This window comes from Tympanuchus pallidicinctus, unplaced genomic scaffold, assembly GCF_026119805.1.
Source record: "Tympanuchus pallidicinctus isolate F22 unplaced genomic scaffold, pur_lepc_1.0 scaffold18, whole genome shotgun sequence".
Lineage (NCBI taxonomy): Eukaryota > Metazoa > Chordata > Aves > Galliformes > Phasianidae > Tympanuchus > Tympanuchus pallidicinctus.
In genome coordinates, this window is record NW_026294699.1 from 1,545,145 (window position 1) to 1,570,560 (window position 25,416).

At 52.9% G+C, this 25,416-nt stretch overlaps 2 protein-coding genes across 14 annotated transcripts in view; one reads left to right on the top strand and one right to left on the bottom strand.

The window, feature by feature from the left end:
* LOC128079070 (zinc finger CCCH domain-containing protein 11A-like) overlaps positions 1–25,381 on the bottom strand; it is a 42,329-nt gene extending 16,948 nt beyond the window's left edge. The window contains exons 1-3 of one of the 3 annotated variants that reach the window (XM_052679973.1): positions 25,098–25,211; positions 15,199–15,266; positions 14,594–14,684 (exon numbers count right to left, since the gene is read on the bottom strand). In XM_052679973.1, the coding sequence (XP_052535933.1) occupies positions 14,594–14,684; positions 15,199–15,266; positions 25,098–25,184 (246 nt within the window). In that variant the 5' untranslated portion in view covers positions 25,185–25,211. Of the gene's footprint in view, positions 1–14,593; positions 14,685–15,198; positions 15,267–15,506; positions 15,623–24,543; positions 24,612–25,097 lie in introns of those variants that run through there. The other 2 variants (XM_052679972.1, XR_008205963.1) reach the window with 2 other exon arrangements.
* The window catches only part of LOC128079068 (chitobiosyldiphosphodolichol beta-mannosyltransferase-like), a 45,779-nt gene continuing 41,278 nt past the window's right edge, over positions 20,916–25,416 (top strand). For 6 of the 11 annotated variants that reach the window (XM_052679970.1, XM_052679964.1, XM_052679961.1 and 3 more), the window contains exons 1-3: positions 20,916–21,257; positions 21,366–21,443; positions 22,425–22,518. In XM_052679970.1, the coding sequence (XP_052535930.1) occupies positions 21,047–21,257; positions 21,366–21,443; positions 22,425–22,518 (383 nt within the window). In that variant the 5' untranslated portion in view covers positions 20,916–21,046. Of the gene's footprint in view, positions 21,258–21,365; positions 21,444–22,424; positions 22,519–23,982; positions 24,320–25,416 lie in introns of those variants that run through there. The other 5 variants (XM_052679966.1, XM_052679962.1, XM_052679957.1 and 2 more) reach the window with 4 other exon arrangements.

Below are 25,416 nucleotides of genomic sequence, written 5' to 3' on the forward strand. Positions count from 1 at the left end.
TATGGATTGATTCTGTCCCTTCATGACTCGAGGGCATCAGAGTGCACTGTGCACCAGTGTCCACCAGTGCCTTATATTTCAGTGGTTCTGATGTGCCAGGCCATTGAATCCACACAGTCCAATATACTCTATTATCCCTTTCCCACCCCCCTGACTGAGGGCAGGGCCCCTTCATTCATTACCTGTGGTAACTGGAGCAACTGCACTGGTGGTTGATCTGCCTTGTAATTCTCTCACCTGTGCTCGTAGTACAGCAGTAGGTTCACGGTGCCACTTCCCCATGTCTTCTCCATGGTCACGTAGGTAATACCATAAGGCAATTCGTGGTGTATTATCCCTTACTTGAGCCAGAGAGCGTTTGCCTCTAACAGCTGAGATTTTTGATGGTGCACGTGAGAAGGAAGGTTCATCATCTTTAGTTAAGTGGGCTCACATAAACTTCATCATCTCCTTCATGTCCTTCATTAGACTCTTTTGATTATCCTGATCTTCATCAAGCATCTCTGATGCTGCTGCAGGTTCGTCACGATTAATCAGTTGAGACATTTGCTGCCGCGTTTCATTCAGTTGGTCCGTCACTTTTGAGATAGCAGCACCTGCAGCATGAATTGGGGATAGCAGTTGTTCGTAGTTTTGGGGCGTAAGAATTAATTCATAAACTAAGGGTGTTCACTGTTGTTCGTTGAATCTGTCACATGCTGACATCAGTGTAGTGCCATATTTGTCCGGCGCTGTTGTTACGAGTTTCTGCCGTATCTCAGGCGTCATCCTCACTTTTTCAGGGTCGCGGTTTTGATGTGGGTGGTTAGGAACAAAGTTAGGGTCATACAACATTTCCAACACGCCTATTTCCCTCAAGTACTGGATACCCTTTTCAGCTGTATCCCATTTTTTCATCGCAATCTTCAAGCCATTTCTGAAGGGATTCTTTTCCTTCACGGCTGTTAACACTCGTTCCCAGAGGGAGGCAGCCTCATCCGAACATCGACTAATTCCTCTATCAATAGCTGGATCTCTGGCAATGGCGCCTAGTTGACGAGCTTCATTACCATCCAGGGACAAGCTATGGGCCCCACTGTCCCAACAGCGAACCAACCAGGAAACAAGAGTTTCATTCGGGTGCCGTGTAAACTCCTTTCTTGAACCTTGGATTTCAGTCATCTTTAGAGGCCGGCGAGTAGTAATAGAGATTTCCTCTTCATCACTCTCTTCTGCATGTCTCCTAGTTTTCCCTTTTGCCTTTCGCGATGGTGGTGGTTCTGAGGAGGGCCCTTCACCTGGATCTTCCTCCACCTCCTCCTCCTCTTCTCTTTTTCATTCAAGACGCGAAGACACTCGTTTCCATTTCTTGCCCTCCACAGGAGTAACTGGTATTGTTACTGGTGTCTCCTGTGATTGATTAGATTTGACTTGGGGATTTTCCCCTTTGGCTTGAACCTCAGCTCGGAAACTCTCTCTCTCCAGAATGGTATTATTTGCTGGTATATAGGGCACGGTAAGCACAAGCCAAACCCCAAATAAGTTGTACCTCCTTAGATTTATGTAAGCCGCATAGTCCCTGACTCAAATACTGCTTAGTTGCTCAGGATCCCATAGGTGTTCAAGAGTAAAATCCCATGACACTGTGGGTCCCCATGCTTCTAAAACCTTTCCTAAACCTCTCCATGTTCCCTGCCAGTCATCATTCTCTAGTTTTGGAGGAGACTCCTTCCCCTTATTACGAATACATAGGAATACATTCAGGAAAATTGATGATCCGCACGCTAACATGAGTATTAATTCAGGATTCAAAAAATGTTTGACAAACCAAGAAGAAAACCCGGAGACTGGTCTGAACATCGTGTTGTTTGTAAAATTAGCTATTCCATTAGGGATGTAGTTGCTTGTGAAATTAGCCATTCCTTCCTGGATGTAAATGTCAAAATTCAAATCGTACCACATTGCATACAGGTAAAAGATAGGTGTCTCCATCAGTGCCATTAGGTAGATATATATGAATGCAATTCCACAACACACAAGTGTGAGATGGATTATTGGCCAGTAGGTTGTGAGTAACACCATTGCTTTTAATCCTTTACCCAGCACCCCCAGGATAACGAGTGGGTTCATCGCTGGTGCCTGCTAAAAAAGGGTTAATGAATTGAAGCTAACAAGAGGAGGGAAAAAAAAAGAAAAGAAAAGGCACTACCCAGACTAAGTAGTGCTCAAAGTTTACAAATATCCCAGAATATTGGCAGTACACCTAATCTTTCAAGGTCAGGTTTTCCAGCACAGAAACCTGAAGTACTGATAATGCTCCTTAATGAAGCTCTCAAAGCGCAGAGAGAAAAAGAGATTCGTTCTAAAAGCTAAAAAGCAGTGAGCCCCACGTTGGACACCAAAAATCTGTCACGGAGTTGACCAGATCAATCTATGTCCGTGACAGGGGCGACAGGCCTCTGCCCCCCCTCCCCCACCCCAGTCCCACAAAAATGGGAAGGGAGGAAAAGAACAGCGGCAACAATCTATGGAGGATTAATAAATCAGACAAGATGAGAGAGAGAGAGTTCTTGGGGCCGAGTAAAACCTGAAAAGCTTGGAACGGCCAGGAAAGCACCTCCAGCACCCACTGCAGGGCAGCAAGAGAGCGCCCCCCCCACCAGGAACGGCCAGATCCCGTGACTTCTATAATGTACAGGGATAGGAACCTGGAATTGGGGCATTAACACTTTAATACCCTGTAAACTACATGATGTTTTGGTGTGGAATACTGAAACCCCAAAACAAAACAAAACAAAACAAAACATAGAACCATGACAGGGAGGGCAGATTGACGTTGGGTGTCAGTTCTTTGCTGTGAGAGTGGTGAGGTGCTGGAACAGCTGCCCAGAGAGGCTGTGGATGCCCCATCCATCCCTGGAGGTGTTCAAGGCCAGGTTGGATGGGGCCCTGGGCAGCCTGGGCTGGAGTTAGAGGTGGAGGTTGGTGGTCCTGCGTGTGGCAGGGGGCTGGAGCTTCATGATCCTTGAGGTCCCTTCCAACCCAGGCCATTCTGTGATTTTCTGCATTGAATGCAGTTTTTCTGATGTTGATCAGACTTCTAACACGTTGCCATGCTTGCCAGGGCTGTCACATGCAAGCACACACTCCAGGAAACAGCCTGCAGCAACTTGTGAAGACATATGGCCTTCTCAAAAACCTCTGAAGGTGTTTGAAAGGTGAGCTTTGAGCACCTTTATTCCTTGGAGGTTGCAGAGGAGGGCATTTCCCTTTACACAAACAATTCCTGTTGGTCTTCTCTGTAAGTGGCAACTCTGTCTGTCCGTATTTGTGGAAGTCTTTGCGTAGAGCGATGAGGGTCGCCGACTTTGTGTCTAAGCTGCAAATAATATCTGCTGTTCTGTTAATAGGAGCAGGGCCTAGGGCACACATGGGAGTTATTACTGAAAGGGCATTAGTGTTCCTGATTTGAACATAGCACGTGAACTGGAACCTGTTAATCTGAAAGGACAAGATCCACACTGGCTCACATAATGCCCTACAGCTGTGTACGGATGGTCACAGGCACACACAGAAAAAGAGAAATGTGTGGATGTAAAACAACATTTGAGATAGAAATGCTATAATTTAAAGAGATAAACAAGTAGGGAAGTGAATGTAAGAAGAGTGAGCTGGCCTCTGCTCACGGTTTCCCTCGCCTTGAATGTAGAGCAGACGTTCACCAAGCACTGGCCTTCCTCAGCAGATGATGACTGTGGCTGACTCGAGTGGGAGGACTTTGCCCCAGCTTCCACTGATAGACAGCCCTGAGGCTGTGTTCATCGCTGAGAGGCGTCCCGACCCAGGTTGGGCCAGGTGCTTGTACAGAGCAGCTCCATGGATGGTGCCACCTTCTGCTCCTTAGCACCAGCGGCACAAGCGCCAGCACTTGCTGGCCTCACCAATTCCGTGCTGCCCCCTTGGCCAGTATCCAGTGCAGATGCACTGGGCTGTCAGGAGCTGAGTGACTCCTCCGCTGTTCTTGGGCAATGGGATGAGCAGCAGGAGTCAGATGCAATAAGGGATTGCCCTAACGCTGCAAGCCGCTGCCCCTTGCTGCCCACGGGCAAGCAGGGTGTAGGCAAGGAAAGGGGTGTGCTGGTTGTACTGGGTGTGCAGCTTTTGTTCAAGGAGAAGAACCGCACCATGCAGCGTGAGACCTGAGGGAAGGGGGAGAAAGTGGGAGGTGGGAGTGGCAGCGCTGCAGTTGACACAAAAGCAGTGTTGAAGGAAGCAGAACCCCAGAGCTTCCACTTGAAGCCAATGCAGAGTTTTGCTAAGGGGGGAGGAAGGAAGAGGTTTCAGGTTTGGCCTTGCGGATGGACGTCTTTCTGTGCCCACACCAGTGCTTTGTGCTCTTGATGCTGAAGGCAGCCGCCCAGGGCTGGGGAGTGGGTGCACGGCCCCTGAACTCTGAGCAGCAGGGAAGTCAGGAGAACAGAATGCAGGCACTGCTGATTTTGACCAGTTTGACTCTGCTTTAAGACTCATTGCAGGGTTTCAGGAAAAGCGTCCCCTCAGAAAAAGAAAGACAAGGAACAGGGTTGAAAGGGAATAGGATTGGTTTTAATTGATGGTTGTTGTTGTCGTTGTAAAATATACAATCAGACTATGATGTTGTGATGTCGTTGGTCTCAGAGCTCCATTAGGAGCTCATCTATATCCATAGAGTCATCATCAATTTCTTCATCGAGTTCTTCTTCTGTGACTTCCATCAGTAACTTCTCGAGGTCCTCGTCCTCAGAGAAGTGTTCTTTCCCCACTTCTGTGCAGCTCAGCTGCTGCGCCTGGTCAGCTTCTTGTGTGGCACGGGATGTTAAATGTGGGATCTCTGGTGGTGCCACAGAGTCTGCCTGGCTTCCTGGAAGCAGTTCCAGACTGGGGAGAACAAGGAAGAGAACAATCAGCACCTGACAGGCCAGGTTTTGTAGCAGAAGCACACTGCCAGCCTCATTGTTTGACTGTAAATGCATGAAGAAGTCATCCTCTGTTACGTCCACCTGTTAGAGACTGAGTTCCTGCTGCCCGTGACATACTCAGCAGAGATTTTGAGTGAGCAATTGAAATTAGTGCAGATGACTTCTTCCTTTGTTGGGTTATGCCACGGCACATCTCAGACACTCCACTTGTCCCCTGATGTGGAAGAACTTATGTGCAATGGGTAAAGGGCACTGGTGAAGAACAAGTAGCGGTCATCACCTGCTTGGAAGCTTCAGGACTTCAACGCTGACCAGGGTGTACTCGGGCGGGACTGAAGCAAGGATCACCTAGGAAGAAACAAGAGTCTGTGTGAAGCAGGGCTCAAAGCTTTTCTAAGTGGCTCTTCTTCTTGGAGAAGCTGTGGATGCCCCATTGCCAGAGGCATTCTGGGCCTGGCTGGATGGGTTTCCAGGCATTAGAATCTTGTGGCTGGCAGCCCTGGCCAGAGTAGGACAGGAGGAACATATGAAACTTCTACCATTGCTACGAGAGCAGTGTATACCTCCCATACGCACTACTGCTGCTCTTACCATAGGCAGTTTTCTGGCTGGGGGCTCGTCGGCGTCCTCAGCAGCAGATGGTTGCATCTCCGCTGCTTTGCGCTTCAGTCTCCGCATTGTGGGGAAGGTGGTCTTCCAGTCAATAGGCCTCCCGCGCACCTTGCGTCCAGCTGAAGGAAAAGGAAGAGGTTGCTGATAAGGTGCCAAGAGCTGCACTCAGCAATAGTCCAGGGCAAGGAAAACTCTGACACACAACAACACTGAGTGGCCGCATGACTGTGCTGAGGCACTGCAACAAGCTCCTGGTGCTCACCCTTGACTCTTTTCTTGCGCGGCAGTTCCTCAGCTTTGTCGTCCTCCTCCTCATCACATTGTTTGCGCTTTTGCGCAGCGGGGCCATGGGAGGAAGATGGGATGTCACCTGCAGAGAACAGTCCAGGAGAGAACAATCAGAACATGGGAGTCGAAAGGCAGCGCCTCAAACCCAGATGCCTGTTCAGTATCTGTACCTCCTTCTGCTGCCTCCTCAACCTCTGTCTGGTTCTCCAGACTTTCTGCAGGGCCGCTGTTCAGTGGAAGGCTTGTGTCAGCTTCTGGCAGAAAGGAGACAAGAAACAATTGAAGAGCATCTCTTTGGAGGAAGGTTTCAGCAAACCAAGCCACAAGCTTCCGGTATTCAAGCACAGTTTCTTGCGTTTGCCTTTTGTTGGTAAGATGTTGTGCCATTTCTGCAGTCAGCATTTACCTCTCTCCGGAAAACACCCACCCCTATTCTGACAGCCAAAACACAAACCAATATTTCACTGATCACCACTCTTCCCTGCGCTCCCCAATGAATGTTACCTGACATCCTGCACCCGCTCAGGAGCAATATTCATCATTAAGTCTGTCATGCTTCATGCCATCAGGAACTCACCGTCACTTGGTGGTACGGTCGGTCCGTTCCCACCGCGTTCCTTCAAGTGAAGAAAACGGCAGTGGGCTTTCTGACAGCCTCCCGGCTGATTCTCCCAGTAGCAGGGAACCGCGCTGCGCTTCTTCTGAAGAGAGAAAGCAAGGAAGGGTCATGGAAACAGGCAGAGGAGGTTTGCAGAGAGATGCAGCGCTGCAGGTGGTGCCTGAGGGAGGTGGAGAGCTCATCTTTAGGCAAACACTCACTTCAATTTTCATGTGTCTGAACTTGCAGTCGTTGCGGAAACAGCAGCCCTGTATCCACAGTCGGCAGACTCGTTCGCTGCCCAGAGCCGCCTCACAGTGGCGGAAGGGACATCTGTCTCCCTGTGAGCAAAAGGAGAGCACACAGGAGAATAAGAGCACAGCCTGAAAGACGTCCGTGCTGTCGGCCCAGGTTGGTAGCAGGGAGCGCACAATGCCTCTGCTGAGGAAGGCAACGCATTGCCAGCAGGTCTCCCCCTGCTCCAGCCCTTCCTCTTCAAAGGGAGGAAAGGAAGGAAATCCAGGCAAAAGACTCCCAAGCGTACCTTAAGACAGACGGAGTTGAAATAGTAGTAGCAGTCGTCTCCTTGCAGAGCCATGGGGAACTTCTTGGAGCAAGGATGGGCTGTCTCCAAAGGAATTCCCTGCTCTATGAAGGAGCCGGCTGCAGTCCGCACCTGCTGGGATCCACAAAATGTCCTCTCGGACAGGAACCCTAGAGGAGGCGTCAACAAGGGAAGAATCATGAGGAAGAAGCATTTGGCAGCTTTCTTCTTTCATGCCGCATGGACTCTGGAGGAGGGCAGTGTCTGGGAAGCAGCAGGTTGCAAGAACTGTGCCAAGTCAAGATCCACCTTGTGTCTAACTGCCACCACTTCTCCCAGCAAGCACTGTCCTCCATCTCACCACCAGTTATACCCCTAGCAGCACGCATTTTGCGTTCCTGACATGAAAATGACCCCCTTCATCTTCTCCCCTTGCTGCAGCTGCAATGGATGCACTGGTACGACTCCCACGTTTGACAAACCTACAGTTCTGGCTTACCAGGCACAGCTGCAGTCCCTCTCCCTTCCAGCTCACACTCCAGCCCAATGGCTGAGCAGCACCGTCAGCGACAGCGGGCAGCACCCGTCAGCCACCACCACTCTCACTGCCAGCCGGGACGAGAGCTGACGCAGCGTGTCCACACTGCTGCGCAGCGCTCACGGCTGTGGCACTCACTGGTGGCAGCCACGGCCCCAGCACAGTGCTTGTGATGTCACCGTGCCTGTGATGTCACCGGACAGTGCATGTCCCCAGCTGAGCACCCGGCTCTCCACCGGGACTTCAGTGGGGTTTTGTTAAAAATGGGCTGGATACGGCACAGCCAGCGCTCCGTGGGTCATTAAAGCACAAGTTGCACTGCATCAAGTCTGTGCCCTTCTTCCTTTGTCCTGTCTGAGGTGAAGGCTGGGGCCCAGCAGCAGTTTTGCAGGGCTGTAGTGGCAATGGTCAGTCACAGCTTGAGGCAGTGATTGAGCACCTGGTGGGAAGGCAGGGCAACTCAGGTGCACACAAACTCTTCCCAGACATCACTGATGGGCTGGCAGTGGAGGCAAGGGTGTCTGAGTGGAGATCCCTGCTACCTGAGGCCTTCCAAGGCTCAGCAGCTTTTTTCCTTTCTTTCTGTGTCCCCAACTGCTGCACTTGGGCAAATCCTCCCTTGCTGCAGCCTCGGACTTTGCCACCCTGTTGTTACTGCTGCACTTTCCATTGCACTGTAGGGTTACACAGGGGAGTGATGGCAATTCGTCATCCTCACCCAAACGTGTGCCACAGTCTCTCAGAGAATCAATTTCCCCTGGCAACAGCCATTGGGAAGGGCCTCGTTTGAGCTGGGAAGTCCTCCCCAGCCCAGCTTTTCTGCTGAGACTCCTTCCAGCCACCACGCAGCACCAAGCCCAGCTCACCTCTTGGTCCAGGTCAGTCCAGGCTGTGCCCAGGTCACACACACGCCGCAGCGGTGCTTCTGACGGGCTCTCAAGGATGATCCTTGCCACAAAACGCTCAGAGCTCAGTCTCTGTGTGCCACTCGCTCACTAGAGCACCAGCTCTGCTCGCCACCCTGGGGCCAAGCCCTGCCACCCCAGCAACGACTGTGACCTCACCATGGTTCCGCATCACTCCTGCAGAACATTATAAACCAATGGAACAGTCACCTCCTAGATCCAAATTCTAAGACACCGACACAAGGGTCACCCAGTGGGGTTATTGGAAGTAAGATTTTAAGAGAAATTAAGGTGACTCTTGTGCAGCCATCTCGGGTCACCCTCTCTCTCAGGCGCCGCACAGTTGGATGCAGGAGATGCTGCCTCCAGCTTGGAGGCTGGAAGGATTTGAGCTTCAGAATTTGATCTTCCAAACAATCAGCAAGCATTTGGATGAGCCAGCCCTCTGGTTTTACGAGGACAGACACGTCCTGCTTGGCAAGCCGGCCCGGCGAAGGCAGAAGAGCTCTGGCCGTGGGCCTCAGCACTCCACTGCCAGGCGCCGCTGCAACTCCTGGGCTGCATTTCCTCCTGGGCTCCCGCGCACGCTCTGGCTCTCCTGCCGGTTTCTGCAGGTTTTGTGGCTTCCTGCTGGGGAGCTCCTCGCGTTCTTCTGCTGCTGTGCCCCGACATCATTACTGCCACCTCTGGTACCGCACCAAGAGATGCCTCAGAGTGCATCAGCCTGGACTTCCTGCTCCCATCAGCAGCTGCTCCCACGCCGACCTTCATTCACAGTGCGATCCTGGCCACTTGCAGCACAAGCTGCCCTGCAAGGCAGAGAAAGAAAACGTGGGATTAGCACAAACACGGAAGCCCAAGGCTGTGTCACCACCTCCTATTGCAGTCTTGGGGAGTCAGCTGCAACTGCAGCCTTTGTCTGAATAAAAACAGGCACCGTAAATTAAGTGGGACCTCTGAACTGAATAATTGCCACAATCAGAAATAGGCACTGAAATCGCTCGCTGGAGTTCAAATTTGAATTCTTGTGCCTTCTGGAAAATATGGGCTTGGAATTGAAGGATACAAGAAAAACGGCATCTTCTTCACTGCTGGCGGTAAGGGTTGGAAGTCGGACTCTCACAAGAGGAAGTTTTCCTTTTCCTTGTAAGGCACAAAGCGATGGGATGATTTCCCATGCCTGCAGAAAGCCTGATGTGCTGTGCCACAGGCGGCTGAGTGAACCAAAAGCTGTGCTGCCCATCCAGAAGCACGTGGGGCACGGGCAAGGGGGGGGTTACACAGCGGCACGTGGGATGTGAACGTTCCTTGGGCACCTGTTCCCCATCAGGAGGGAAATCCCTTTTCTCTGCCATGCCATGTCCCTACCTGCTCCGCAAGGCTGTGTGACAGTCAGCACGGAAACGATGCAAACGTTCCTTTGTCATCACGGCGGTTTTCAACAGATCCACATGATGAGACTTCAGTTTGCAGTGCGGGCTCCTGGCTGACACCGCCATTTCCAAGCCATTGCTTCATGGGGGCAAATAAAGGAAAACACTTGAATGAAATTTCATGCAGAGATTGCACATCTCACCAATCTTTTACACAAACCAGAATGACAAAACAGGAGATGTGTGCAGCGGCATCAACGTCCCAGCTGATGAAGGAATGTAGAGACAAATATAAAACTTCAGAACATTGTTCTAACACAAGGAGGGAAGCTTTTTTTACAAACTATTAAAAACAAACAAACAAACAAGCCCTCAGTCCCTTCCTGGGTGCCAGGGTCCCACGCAGAATGCTGTGTCCCCCTTGGAATGTTGGGTTCTCTCCCTGTGTTCCTGAGTTCTTGGGGCACTCCATGGGCTCCATGTTCCACCTACCACCCTTCTGAAGACCATTTGATATCTTTACTCAGCACTGCCCCTCTTCTCTTATTCATCCCAAGGGCTACTCATCAGCACCCGCCCAGGCTCCAGCTCCTTCACCGTGCGGAAGACATGGACTTGGGCACCAATGGCACTGCCAGGGCTGCCCTGGATGAGGACACCGAAGAATCTGGGGCTCTTGTTTCTCAAGCAGTGTTCAGTCAAAAGGTAGAGGCAGAAGCCTGAGAAATCGTGCTGGAGGTGGTCAAAGGTGCAGCCATGGCCCACACCCAGGGCTTAGCAGGTGGCATTGGTGAGGAATTGTTTGGGGATGATATTGGGGTTGGGGACAGGGTTTGGGATGGTGGCACACAGCTCCTGTGGGTGTTTGGATGAGCAGGATGGGGCTGGGGGGAAGAGAAGGAGCAGTTAGATTAGTAGTAGATTAGTAGAAGGGTTCCACAGCCCTCCAAGCATCCTCCATTTCTCCTCCCCTCGTCCTCTTCACCCACTTCTCCATCTCTTCATCCATTCATTTCTTTCTTCCTCCTTCCCTCAGCACTACTTCAACCATTTTTCAATCTCTTTCTCCCTTCATCACTCTTCTCCAGCCCTCTTTCCTCATCTCCATTGCTCTATATCCCCATCCCCTCCTCGTCCTAACCCTATCTACAGACACCACAGCTGTGCTCCCCATCCCATCCCCAACCCTATGTCATCCCGTCCTGTCAGCATTTTACGGGCTGGTTCATCCCATTTCCCACCCAACCGCACCTCCAGACCCCAGAACTGTGCACCCAATCCCATTCCCATCCTCCACTCGCAGTGCTTTGTCCCCCTATTCTCAAGATGGACACAGATCCCACAGAGCTGTTCCTGCAGCTCCGTTGCCGCAGTCGCTGTCACAGCACTGTCACCACTGAAGGCCACGTGCACCCCCAGTAGCAGCACCATCCTTTGCTGTCCCCCCTTTGCTCCGTGTGCACTCGGCCCCCTGACATCAGCAGGAGCAGGGGGACAGAGCAGCCAGCCTCCTGGAGGGGTGGCATCAGCGGGTCAGTGCAGTGGGGACACTCCCTTGATGTTGTCAATGAGGCACTTGGAGTGCACATGGGACAGGGAAATCTCAGGATCCCTGAGTTCACAACTCCAACATGGGCTCATGGGGTTGTAGATGGGATGGGGAGATCCCGGACACCTGTTATGGGAACCGAGGACTAGAAATACGATGGGGAGATCCCAGACTGCTGGTTCCACCCCTGAGCTATGGGGACCGGGGGTGGAAATGGGATGGGATGATCCCAGACTCCTGGTCTACCACTGAGTTGGAGTTCTCGAATTTGGGAGGCCCCACACCCTGGGTCCCCTGGAATACCCCGCTCCACTCACACACCTCAGTGCCCAGCTCCTTCCCCTTGCCATTTCCTCCTCTCCACAGACCAGAGCGACTTCATAGCCACTGCCCTGGAGCACAGGGTAACCAAAGGACACAGCTGGTCCTGTGCCGTATCAGCCACTCAGTGTGACATTGAGGAAGGACTCCTGGGTACCATAGGTGCTCACCAGTGTTTAGGTGCATGGTCGTGCCAGCGTGTGCCCTTCCCATCAAACGCTCAGTGATGCCAGTGCCCCAGGACATGGCAGATGAGCAGGAGGTGGTAGGCACACATCACAGTGAGTGGATGGTATTCGCAAAGTGGCCTCAGCAGGGCAGAGCAGAGAGGGAGGATCCCCTCCGTCACCCTGCTAAGTCTGTCTGAGAGGTGGCTGTTATGCAGGGGGACTTATTTTTGTCTTCAGCTTTCTAAGTTTTTAGATAGTCTTCGCCATTATAGGTCATCACCAGAATAAGAAAAACCACTCAGCGTGTTAGACACTTTTTATTGTCTGGGCCAGTATAGTAAAGGCTGGAGTTAAAAGAAATACCAAATCTCAAGGAGGAAGGATCTTGCACTTGCTTACTTCTTGGCTCCCCGACTCAGTGATCTTTGCCTTCCTCTGCTATGCTGGAGAAAGGTGATTTCTAAGCAGCAGCAGACGTTACGATACAAGGTGCACTCAGAATGGGACTGTTGTATGGCCGGGCTTCTGGCCATTCTTACCTCCTGCTGTTTTCCTGTGATGCTGGGCTACGTGCAGGTCTTATGATCCCAGCGTTTTCTAGTTCCTGCAGCATTCTAGAGATTTCCTCTTGCCCCCTGGGAGTCTATCCTGTATGTTTAGTATTAGTAATGTGGCACAGATTTGGCAAGGAATAGGCTCCAGTTTTGCATGGCCTCTTAATATCACCTGTGCCACCCAGTACTAATACATCTTCCTCTCAGTCTGAACTCTCCTACGGTCATCGGGAGGGTCAGACCCAAACTATGCCCCGTATGCACTCTGGGACTGAACAGCAGACACCTTATTATACTGCCAGGGAGGGAGATGCCCAGCCCCCAACTTCAACCATGTCTGGGTTACAGGGACGGTCTTTCCCCAACCCCACCAACCGTCATTCTGTCTCCTTGGAATTCGGTTGGATCACCATAAGCAATTGATGTTTCTGCACCCACAGGTTGGTTTTCCCCTCTCCTGGCAGGTCAAGACACACTGCAACCTTTTGCAGACTATGCCTTTATCTTCCCGACCCTCAGTCAAACCTCCAGCATCAGTTAATGCTCTCCTCCCTCTGCCCACTTACACCAGTTATCACAAACCAAATCCTCAGGGAATGTAGGCTTTGGGTGGATCTCACATCTTGGTAATGGTGTGGTGGCTCTCTTTGTCATCCTGCTGACTCCACCAATTTGGCATCACAGGAAATGACAACTGCATTTCACTTGGTTCTACTGAGAAGCCACGCAAGAGTTACTGATAATTTAATGATACTGATAATTCTTAGCTCACTCTAACATTATAACAGCACTTAATCATTAAACAGTGAGGAGTTCAGTCATGTGATTTAATGAAATACACGATAATTAAACAGAGGCCTGAGTACAGATTCAGAGATGGCGAGATCCAACTCACTAACAGGATACCCTACGTCTATGTACAGATACAGACAGAAAAGGACACACAGAAATACGTGGATCAAGTAAAGTAACAGAAACCCTTGTGCAACAAATGCGTATAATTACAGGGCATAAACAAGTAGGGAAGTGAATGTAAGAAGAGTGAGCTGGCCTCTGCTCACGGTTTCCCTCGCCTTGAATGTAGAGCAGACGTTCACCAAGCACTGGCCTTCCTCTGCAGATGATGACTGTGGCTGACTCGAGTGGCAGCACTTTGCCCCAGCTTCCATTGGTCGACAGCCCTGAGGATTCCGTCGTCCCTGAGAGGCGTCCCGACCCAGGTTGGGCCAAGTGCTTGTACAGAGCAGCTCCATGGATGGTGCCACCTTCTGCTCCTTAGCGCCAGCGGCACAAACGCCAGCACTTGCTGGCCTCACCAATTCCGTGCTGCCCCCTTGGTCAGGATCCAGTGCAGATGCACTGGGCTGTCAGGAGCTGAGTGGCTCCACCGCTGTTCTTGGGCAATGGGATGAGCAGCAGGAGTCAGATGCAACAAGGGATTGCCCTAACGCTGCAAGCCGCTGCCCCTTGCTGCCCACAAGGGTAAGCAAGCAGGGTGTAGGCAAGGAAAGGGGTGTGCTGGTTGTACTGGGTGTGCAGCTTTTGTTCAAGGAGAAGAACCGCACCATGCAGCGTGAGAGCTGAGGGAAGGGGGAGAAAGTGGGAGGTGGGGGTGGCAGCGCTGCAGTTGACACAAAAGCAGTGTTGAAGGAAGCAGAACCCCAGAGCTTCCACTTGAAGCCAATGCAGAGTTTTGCTAAGGGGGGAGGAAGGAAGAGGTTTCAGGTTTGGCCTTGCGGATGGACGTCTTTCTGTGCCCACACCAGTGCTTTGTGCTCTTGATGCTGAAGGCAGCCGCCCAGGGCTGGGGAGTGGGTGCACGGCCCCTGAACTCTGAGCAGCAGGGAAGTCAGGAGAACAGAATGCAGGCACTGCTGATTTTGACCAGTTTGAATCTGGTTTAAGATTCACTGCACAGATTGAGAAAGAGCGTCCCCTCAGAATAAGAAAGGCAAGGAACAGGGTTGAAAGGGAATAGGATTGGTTTTAATTGATGGTTGTTGTTGTTTTAAAATATACAATCAGACTATGATGTTGTGATGTCGTTGGTCTCAGAGCTCCATTAGGAGCTCATCTATATCCACAGAGTCGTCATCAATTTCTGCGTCCAGTTCTTCATCAGTGACTTCCATCAGTAACTTCTCGAGGTCCTCATCCTCAGAGAAGTGTTCTTTCCCCACCTCTGTGCAGCTCAGCTGCTGCACCTGGTCAGCTTCTTGTGTGGCACGGGATGTTGAGTGTGGGATCTCTGGTGGTGCCACAGAGTCTGCCTGGCTTCCTGGAAGCAGTTCCAGACTGGGGAGAACAAGGAAGAGAACAATCAGCACCTGACATTTCTAACTGCAGGTACGCTTTCAGCTACCAGCTCTGAGATCTGTGGTTAACCCCTCCCGCACCTCACGCTCGCAGAGGGATGGCGATTCAGTTCACCTGAGGCTGCCTTGAGAGTGCAAGATACCAGCAGGCACATGTGTCACAGTGGCAATTGATGTGTACAGATAGAGCAGTTTGTGTCCAGCCAACAGGGGCCAGGTTTTGTAGCAGAAGCACACTGCCAGCCTCACTGTTTGACTGTAAATGCATGAAGAAGTCATCCTCTGTTACGTCCACCTGTTAGAGACTGAGTTCCTGCTGCCCGTGACATACTCAGCAGAGACTTTGAGTGAGCAATTGAAATTAGTGCAGATGACTTCTTCCTTTGTTGGGTTATGCCACGGCACATCTCAGACACTCCACTTGTCCCCTGATGTGAAAGAACTTATGTGCAATGGAAGAAGGGCACTGGTGAAGAACAAGTAGCGGTCATCACCTGCTTGGAAGCTTCAGGACTTCAACGCTGACCAGGGTGTACTCGGGCGGGACTGAAGCAAGGATCGCCTAGGAAGAAACAAGACAGTGTGTGTGAAGCAGGGCTCAAAGCTTTTCTATGTGGCTCTTCTTCTCGGAGAAGCTGTGGATGCCCCATTGCCAGAGGCATTCCGGACCTAGCTGGTTTCCAGGCATTTGAGTCTTGTGGCTGGCAGCCCTGGCCAGAGTAGGACAGGAGGAACATTTGAAACTTGTACCATTACTACGAGAGCAGTGTAAACTTCTCATACGCACTACTGCAGCTCTTACCATAGGCAGTTTTCTGGCTGGGGGCTCGTCGGCGTCCTCAGCAGCAGATGGTTGCATCTCCGCTGCTTTGCGCTTCAGTCTCCGCATTGTGGGGAAGGTGGTCTTCCAGTCAATAGGCCTCCCGCGCACCTTGCGTCCAGCTGAAGGAAAAGGAAGAGGTTGCTGATAAGGTGCCAAGAGCTGCACTCAGCAATAGTCCAGGGCAAGGAAAACTCTGACACAGAACGACGCTGAGTGGCCGCATGACTGTGCTGAGGCACTGCAACAAGCTCCTGGTGCTCACCCTTGACTCTCTTCTTGCGCGGCAGTTCCTCTGCTTTGTCGTCCTCCTCCTCATCACATTGCTTGCGCTTTTGCGCAGCGGGGCCATGGGAGGAAGATGGGATGTCACCTGCAGAGAACAGTCCAGGAGAGAACAATCAGAACATGGGAGTCGAAAGGCAGCGCCTCAAACCCAGATGCCTGTTCAGTATCTGTACCTCCTTCTGCTGCCTTCTCAACTTCTGTCTGGTTCTCCAGACTTTCTGCAGGGCTGCTGTTCAGAGGAAGGCTCGTGTCAGCTTCTGGCAGAAAGGAGACAAGAAACAATTGAAGAGCATCTCTTTGGAGGAAGGTTTCAGCACACCAAGCCACAAGCTTCCAATTTTCAAGCATAGTTTCTTGCATTTGCCTTTCCCCTGCTCAAATGTTGTGCCATTTCTGCAGTCGCCACAGACCTGCAATGCATTGACCTCTCTCCAGAAAACACCCACCCCTATTCTGACAGCCCAAACACAAACCAATATTTCACTGATCACCACTCTTCCCTGCGCTCCCCAATGAATGGTTACCTGACATCCTGCACCCGCTCAGGAGCAATATTCATCATTAAGTCTGTCCTGCTTCATGCCATCAGGAACTCACCGTCACTTGGTGGTACGGTCGGTCCGTTCCCACCGCGTTCCTTCAAGTGAAGAAAACGGCAGTGGGCTTTCTGACAGCCTCCCGGCTGATTCTCCCAGTAGCAGGGAACCGCGCTGCGCTTCTTCTGAAGAGAGAAAGCAAGGAAGGGTCATGGAAACAGGCAGAGGAGGTTTGCAGAGAGATGCAGCGCTGCAGGTGGTGCCTGAGGGAGGTGGAGAGCTCATCTTCAGGCAAACACTCACTTCAATTTTCATGTGTCTGAACTTGCAGTCGTTGCGGAAACAGCAGCCCTGTATCCACAGTCGGCAGACTCGTTCGCTGCCCAGAGCCGCCTCACAGTGGCGGAAGGGACATCTGTCTCCCTGTGAGCAAAAGGAGAGCACACAGGAGAATAAGAGCACAGCCTGAAAGACGTCCGTGCTGTCGGCCCAGGTTGGTAGCAGGGAGCGCACAATGCCTCTGCTGAGGAAGGCAAGCATCGCCAGCAGGTCTCCCCCTGCTCCAGCCCTTCCTCTTCAAAGCGAGGAAAGGAAGGAAATCCAGGCAAAAGACTCCCAAGCGTACCTTAAGACAGACGGAGTTGAAATAGTAGTAGCAGTCGTCTCCTTGCAGAGCCATGGGGAACTTCTTGGAGCAAGGATGGGCTGTCTCCAAAGGAATTCCCTGCTCTATGAAGGAGCCGGCTGCAGTCCGCACCTGCTGGGATCCACAAAATGTCCTCTCGGACAGGAACCCTAGAGGAGGCGTCAACAAGGGAAGAATCATGAGGAAGAAGCATTTGGCAGCTTTCTTCTTTTATGCCGCATGGACTCTGGAGGAGGGCAGTGTCTGGGAAGCAGCAGGTTGCAAGAACTGTGCCAAGTCTAGATCCACCTTGTGTCTAACTGCCACCACTTCTCCCAGCAAGCACTGTCCTCCATCTCACCACCAGTTATACCCCTAGCAGCACGCATTTTGCGTTCCTGACATGAAAATGACTCCCTTCATCTTCTCCCCTTGCTGCAGCTGCAATGGATGCACTGGTACGACTCCCACGTTTGACAAACCTACAGTTCTGGCTTACCAGGCACAGCTGCAGTCCCTCTCCCTTCCAGCTCACACTCCAGCCCAATGGCTGAGCAGCACCGTCAGCGACAGCGGGCAGCACCCGTCAGCCACCACCACTCTCACTGCCAGCCGGGACGAGAGCTGACGCAGCGTGTCCACACTGCTGCGCAGCGCTCACGGCTGTGGCACTCACTGGTGGCAGCCACGGCCCCAGCACAGTGCTTGTGATGTCACCGTGCCTGTGATGTCACCGGACAGTGCATGTCCCCAGCTGAGCACCCGGCTCTCCACCGGGACTTCGGGGGGGTTTTTTTAAAAATGGGCTGGATACGGCACAGCCAGCGCTCCGTGGGTCATTAAAGCACAAGTTGCACTGCATCAAGTCTGTGCCCTTCTTCCTTTGTCCTGTCTGAGGTGAAGGCTGGGGCCCAGCAGCAGTTTTGCAGGGCTGTAGTGGCAATGGTCAGTCACAGCTTGAGGCAGTGATTGAGCACCTGGTGGGAAGGCAGGGCAGTTCAGGTGCACACAAACTCTTCCCAGACATCACTGATGGGCTGGCAGTGGAGGCAAGGGTGTCTGAGTGGAGATCCCTGCTACCTGAGGCCTTCCAAGGCTCAGCAGCTTTTTTCCTTTCTTTCTGTGTCCCCAACTGCTGCACTTGGGCAAATCCTCCCTTGCTGCAGCCTCGGACTTTGCCACCCTGTTGTTACTGCTGCACTTTCCATTGCACTGTAGGGTTACACAGGGGAGTGATGGCAATTCGTCATCCTCACCCAAACGTGTGCCACAGTCTCTCAGAGAATCAATTTCCCCTGGCAACAGCCATTGGGAAGGGCCTCGTTTGAGCTGGGAAGTCCTCCCCAGCCCAGCTTTTCTGCTGAGACTCCTTCCAGCCACCACGCAGCACCAAGCCCAGCTCACCTCTTGGTCCAGGTCAGTCCAGGCTGTGCCCAGGTCACACACACGCCGCAGCGGTGCTTCTGACGGGCTCTCAAGGATGATCCTTGCCACAAAACGCTCAGAGCTCAGTCTCTGTGTGCCACTCGCTCACTAGAGCACCAGCTCTGCTCGCCACGGAGGGCCAAGCCCTGCCACCCCAGCAACGACTGTGACCTCACCATGGTTCCACATCACTCCTGAGCTTTCATTCTAAGCAAAGGAAGCAGACACCTCCTAGATCCAAATTCCAAGAGACCGACTCAAGGGTCACCCAGTGGGGTTATTGGAAGTAAGATTTTAAGAGAAATTAAGGTGACTCTTGTGCAGCCATCTCGGGTCACCCTCTCTCTCAGGCGCCGCACGATTGGACCCGGGAGATGTTGCCTCCAGCTTGGAGGCTGGAAGGATTTGAGCTTCAGAATTTGATCTTCCAAACAATCAGCAAGCATTTGGATGAGCCAGCCCTCTGGTTTTACGCAGACAGACATGTCTCAGAGTGCATCAGCCTGGACTTCCTGCTCCCATCAGCAGCTGCTCCCACGCCGACCTTCATTCACAGTGCGATCCTGGCCGCTTGCAGCACGAGCTGCCCTGCAAGGCAGAGAAAGGAAACGTGGGATTAGCACAAACACGGAAGCCCAAGGCTGTGTCACCACCTCCTATTGCAGTCTTGGGGAGTCAGCTGCAACTGCAGCCTTCGTCTGAATAAAAACAGGCACCTCAAATTAAGTGGGACCTCTGAACTGAGTAATTGCCACAATCAGAAATAGGCACTGAAATCGCTCGCTGGAGTTCAAATTTGAATTCTTGTGCCTTTTGGAAAATATGGGCTTGGAATTGAAGGATACAAGAAAAACGGCATCTTCTTCACTGCAGGCGGTAAGGGTTGGAAGTCGGACTCTCACAAGGGGAAGTTTTCCTTTTCCTTGTAAGGCACAAAGCGATGGGATGATTTCCCATGCCTGCAGAAAGCCTGATGTGCTGTGCCACAGGCGGCTGAGTGAACCAAAAGCTGTGCTGCCCATCCAGAAGCACGTGGGGCACGGGCATGGAGCGGTTACACAGCGGCACGTGGGATGTGAACGTTCCTTGGGCACCTGTTCCCCAGCAGGAGGGAAATCCCTTTTCTGCCAGGCCGTATCCCTACCGTCCTCAAGGGCTGTGGGAAGGCTGCAGAGGCTGTGCAGAGGAGAGAGTAATTTCTCCTCGGTTGGTCTGGGATATGATGTGACCTCTGGGAGCAAAGCACCGTAACGAATGTTGCTGCGTCCCAGTGCATCAGCTGCCTGCCTTGAAATTATTTTTGCTACCTGATGAAAGTGATACAAACAGAGCCAGGCTGCAGGCAAAGCTCTACGGTGCAGAAAAAGGAACTCTAAAGCCTGTGACACTTTTGAGGTGGCAGGGAATAACAAGTTTGAAGTGGTCTTTATCGAGCTGAAAGGTTCAGTTTCCTCTCCTGTTTTCCTTGCCTTTTGTGTGCTGTCAAACTGTCTCAGGGACTGAGGCAGATCCCTGATGGTGCAAGCACCTAAACCTGCTTTCTTGCGTTGGGGGTGTTGCCTGGGAGTGGGAAATGATTCCTGTGAGCTGTCAGATTGTCCTGGACGGATGTATGAAAGTACTGCAGCAAGGAGAGCCACGTCATAACTCACGTGTAACTTGGTGCTGTTCTGTGGGACAGGATGCCTTCCCTTGCCAGTTTAACCACAGGAACGCTGCTGTGGTCTCACAGAAAGCCTGTCTGCCAGCTTCAGTGCCAGAAAATGTCTCGGGACTTCAAAGGTCAGCTAATGCACTCAGCACGCCAGTCCAACAGACCAAATCCAGATCTTCCTCCTCAGCTTCAATGCCGTTTTCTCAAGACTGCCGTCAGAGGGGGGACCTTCCTGCTCAGAGAGAGACGAAAGACATCTGCGATTGGAAGTAGTGTGCTGTCAGTGGTGGTGCACAGTGTTTTTGGGGAAAGTAGTGGGCAATCGTTTCTTAGAGCACTATTCTGGCAGGGGTGAGTGCCTGTGCGGAGTGCTCAGGTGAGCAGACGGTCACAGCTGGGGGACGAAGTGCAGGTTGGAAATGCAGGGCCGTGCAGAGGAAGGGCTGCATGTTTCTGCCTGCTCCGAGTCCTGAGCAGTCAATGCATTGAGCGTGTTGATCCAGCTCCGTGGGATGGCGGTGCTGGGTGGGCGCGCTGACAGGGCCAGGCAGGGTCCAGAGCTGTGAATGCTGGCAGGCGGGGACTGGGGAGAATGGGGAGAGGAAATCTGTGTGCAGAACCATTCCAGGGTGGTGTAAAAGCTGTTGCCCAGGCAGTAGACTTTCTGTAGGCAGTGCTGAAGATGGATCCGCCTTGCGATATCCTGGTTTGGATGTGTTTTGTGTGCAGGTGATGTTAACGGTGCTGCATTCCATCGCGCTTTGGTCAGTCTTGGACGCTGGCAGATGCGTGTGTGAGCGTGCGAAGGGCCTTGAGAGCACCGCGAGCTCGCTCTCTGGGTTTTCCTTCTCTCGCCATCGCTCAGTGTTTGTCGCTCGCACACGCAGCCTCCAAACGCCCTTCTTCTCGCGCTCGGGCACCGATCTCCCAATGAACGGCAGGAGCCGTCGTGGCCAGGCAGGAAGGGGGCGCTGTGCCCGGCCGGGCTCCCAAGATGGCGGCCGGCGGCGGCGCTCTGGCCGCGTCGGTGGCGCTGGTGGCGCTGGCGGCGCTGGCGGCGATGCTGTGGCGGCGGCGGGCGGTGCGCGGTGCGGGCCGGGTGTGCGTGGCGGTGCTGGGCGACCTGGGCCGCAGCCCGCGGATGCAGCACCACGCGTTATCGCTGGCCCGGCACGGACGCGGCGTGTCGCTGCTGGGATACTTCCGTGAGTGCGGGCGGGCGCCGAGGGATCCGCGCTGAGGCGGGCGGCGGGCGGGGCGCGGTGAGGCGAGGCCGGGGAGCCGCGGCTCTCAGCCTCCGTCCGCTCCCACAGAGACGAGGCCGCATGGCGACGTGCTGAGCAGCGGGGAGATCCGCGTCGTGCCCCTGTCGGAGCTGCGCTGCTCGCGAGGTGCGTGCGAGGCGGGGTGCGCGGGAGCTCCTTGCTGCGTGCGGCGCTGCGCTGCTGCCCGGAGCTGCGGGCGCCCATCGCCGGGGGTGGAATGGACACGGATGGGCTGTGGGCAGGTGGAGCCGGGTGAACGTGGTGAGGTTCGAGGCAGCAGAGTGCAGGGTTTGGCAGTGGGGCTGGAGGAATGCCGGGCATGGATACGGAGTGGGGGGAGCAGTGGTGGAGGGCAGCCCTGCAGAGAAGGAGCTGGGGGTCCTGATGGCTGAAAAGCCGAACGTGAGGCAGCAGTGTGTGATGACAGCTGGGAAAGCAAACGGGATCGTGGGCTGCATCAGCAGAGGGGTGGGCAGCAGGGACAGGGAGGTGAGCGTCCCTCTCTGCTCTGCTCTTGTGAGGCCCCATCTGCAGCACTGCGTCCAGGGCTGGAGCCCCCAGGCCAAGAAGGACAGGGCGCTGTTGGAGAGGCTGTAGTGGAGCCACAGAGATGATCAGGGGCTGCAGCACCTCCACTGCAAAGACAGGCTGAGGGAGCTGGGCTTGTTCAGCCTGGAGCAAAGAAGGCTGGGGGTGACATCATTGCAGCCTGCAGTACCTAAAGGGAGCCTACAGACAGGAGGGGAGTCAACTCCTGAAAAGGGTGGATAACAGCAGGACAAGGGGAAATGGTTTGAAGTTGAGGGAGGGCAGATTGAGGTTGGATGTCAGTTCTTTGCTGTGAGAGTGGTGAGGTGCTGGAACAGCTGCCCAGAGAGGCTGTGATGCCCCGTCCATCCCTGGAGGTGTTCAAGGCCAGGTTGGATGGGGCCCTGGGCAGCCTGGGCTGGTGTGAAATGTGGAGGCTGGTGGCCCTGCGTGTGGCAGGGGACTGGAGCTTCATGATCCTTGAGGTCCCTTCCAACCCAGGCCATTCTGTGATCTTCTGCATTGAATGCAGTTTTCCTGATGTTGATCAGACTTCTAACACGTTGCCATGCTTGCCAGGGCTGTCACATGCAAGCACACACTCCAGGAAACAGCCTGCAGCAAGTTGTGAAGACATATGGCCTTCTCAAAAACCTCTGAAGGTGTTTGAAAGGTGAGCTTTGAGCACCTTTATTCCTTGGAGGTTGCAGAGGAGGGCATTTCCCTTTACACAAACAATTCCTGTTGGTCTTCTCTGTAAGTGGCAACTCTGTCTGTCCGTATTTGTGGAAGTCTTTGCGTAGAGCGATGAGGGTCGCCGACTTTGTGTCTAAGCTGCAAATAATATCTGCTGTTCTGTTAATAGGAGCAGGGCCTAGGGCACACATGGGAGTTATTACTGAAAGGGCATTAGTGTTCCTGGTTTGAACATAGCACATGAACTGGAACCTGTTATGTTAATCTGAAAGGACAAGATCCACACTGGCTCACATAATGCCCTACACCTGTGTACGGATGGTCACGGGCACACACAGAAAAAGAGAAATGTGTGGATGTAAAACAACATTTGAGATAGAAATGCTATAATTTAAAGAGATAAACAAGTAGGGAAGTGAATGTAAGAAGAGTGAGCTGGCCTCTGCTCACGGTTTCCCTCGCCTTGAATGTAGAGCAGACGTTCACCATGCACTGGCCTTCCTCAGGGGGTGACAACTGTGGCTGACTCGAGTGGGAGGACTTTGCCCCAGCTTCCACTGATAGACAGCCCTGAGGCTGTGTTCATCACTGAGAGGCGTCCCGACCCAGGTTGGGCCAGGTGCTTGTACAGAGCAGCTCCATGGATGGTGCCACCTTCTGCTCCTTAGCGCCAGCGGCACAAGCGCCAGCATTTGCTGGCCTCACCAATTCCGTGCTGCCCCCTTGGCCAGGATCCAGTGCAGATGCACTGGGCTGTCAGGAGCTGAGTGGCTCCACCGCTGTTCTTGGGCAATGGGATGAGCAGCAGGAGTCAGATGCAATAAGGGATTGCCCTAACGCTGCAAGCCGCTGCCCCTTGCTGCCCACGGGCAAGCAGGGTGTAGGCAAGGAAAGGGGTGTGCTGGTTGTACTGGGTGTGCAGCTTTTGTTCAAGGAGAAGAACCGCACCATGCAGCGTGAGAGCTGAGGGAAGGGGGAGAAAGTGGGAGGTGGGGGTGGCAGCGCTGCAGTTGACACAAAAGCAGTGTTGAAGGAAGCAGAACCCCAGAGCTTCCACTTGAAGCCAATGCAGAGTTTTGCTAAGGGGGGAGGAAGGAAGAGGTTTCAGGTTTGGCCTTGCGGATGGACGTCTTTCTGTGCCCACACCAGTGCTTTGTGCTCTTGATGCTGAAGGCAGCCGCCCAGGGCTGGGGAGTGGGTGCACGGCCCCTGAACTCTGAGCAGCATGGAAGTCAGGAGAACAGAATGCAGGCACTGCTGATTTTGACCAGTTTGACTCTGCTTCAAGACTCACTGCACAGTTTGAGAAAGAGCGTCCCCTCAGAAACAGAAAGACAAGGAACAGGGTTGAAAAGGAATAGGATTGGTTTTAATTGATGGTTGATGTTGTTGTTGTAAAATATACAATCAGACTATGATGTTGTGATGTCGTTGGTCTCAGAGCTCCATTAGGAGCTCATCTATATCCACAGAGTCGTCATCAATTTCTGCGTCCAGTTCTTCTTCTGTGAAATCCATCAGTAACTTCTCGAGGTCCTCATCCTCAGAGAAGTGTTCTTTCCCCACCTCTGTGCAGCTCAGCTGCTGCGCCTGGTCAGCTTCTTGTGTGGCACGGGATGTTGAGTGTGGGATCTCTGGTGGTGCCACAGAGTCTGCCTGGCTTCCTGGAAGCAGTTCCAGACTGGGGAGAACAAGGAAGAGAACAATCAGCACCTGACAGGCCAGGTTTTGTAGCAGAAGCACACTGCCAGCCTCATTGTTTGACTGTAAATGCATGAAGAAGTCATCCTCTGTTACGTGCACCTGTTAGAGACTGAGTTCCTGCTCCCCGTGACATACTCAGCAGAGACTTTGAGTGAGCAACTGAAATTAGTGCAGATGACTTCTTCCTTTGTTGGGTTATGCCACGGCACATCTCTAACACTCCACTTGTCCCCTGATGTGAAAGAAATTATGTGCAATGGATAAAGGGCACTGGTGAAGAACAAGTAGCGGTCATCACCTGCTTGGAAGCTTCAGGACTTCAACGCTGACCAGGGTGTACTCGGGCGGGACTGAAGCAAGGATCGCCTTGGAAGAAACAAGACAGTGTGTGTGAAGCAGGGCTCAAAGCTTTTCTAAGTGGCTCTTCTTCTCGGAGAAGCTGTGGATGCCCCATTGCCAGAGGCATTCTGGGCCTGGCTGGATGGGTTTCCAGGCATTAGAATCTTGTGGCTGGCATCCCTGGCCACAGTAGCACAGGAGGAACACCGGATGATCTTTGAGGACTGCTCCTCCCTTCCCTGGGTGCTGCTGAGGCTTATCCCAGATACAGAAGCGCCTTGCTCCTGAAGAAAGCGTTCCCTTGAAGGTTACAAGTGACCTTGGGAGTTTTTAGCAGCGCAGCGTTCATGGACAAAATCTGTGTACATCTAATTGCAACAGAGAATTTCCACAAGTGCCCTGGGAGACACCTGCTGCCTTCCGAGGAAACAGAAGACCTGTGGAACATTTGAAACTTGAACCATTACTACGAGAGCAGTGTAAACCTCCCATACGCACTACTGCTGCTGTTACCATAGGCAGTTTTCTGGCTGGGGGCTCGTCGGCGTCCTCAGCAGCAGATGGTTGCATCTCCGCTGCTTTGCGCTTCAGTCTCCGCATTGTGGGGAAGGTGGTCTTCCAGTCAATAGGCCTCCCGCGCACCTTGCGTCCAGCTGAAGGAAAAGGAAGAGGTTGCTGATAAGGTGCCAAGAGCTGCACTCAGCAATAGTCCAGGGCAAGGAAAATTCTGACACACAACAACGCTGAGTGGCCGCATGACTGTGCTGAGGCACTGCAACAAGCTCCTGGTGCTCACCCTTGACTCTTTTCTTGCGCGGCAGTTCCTCAGCTT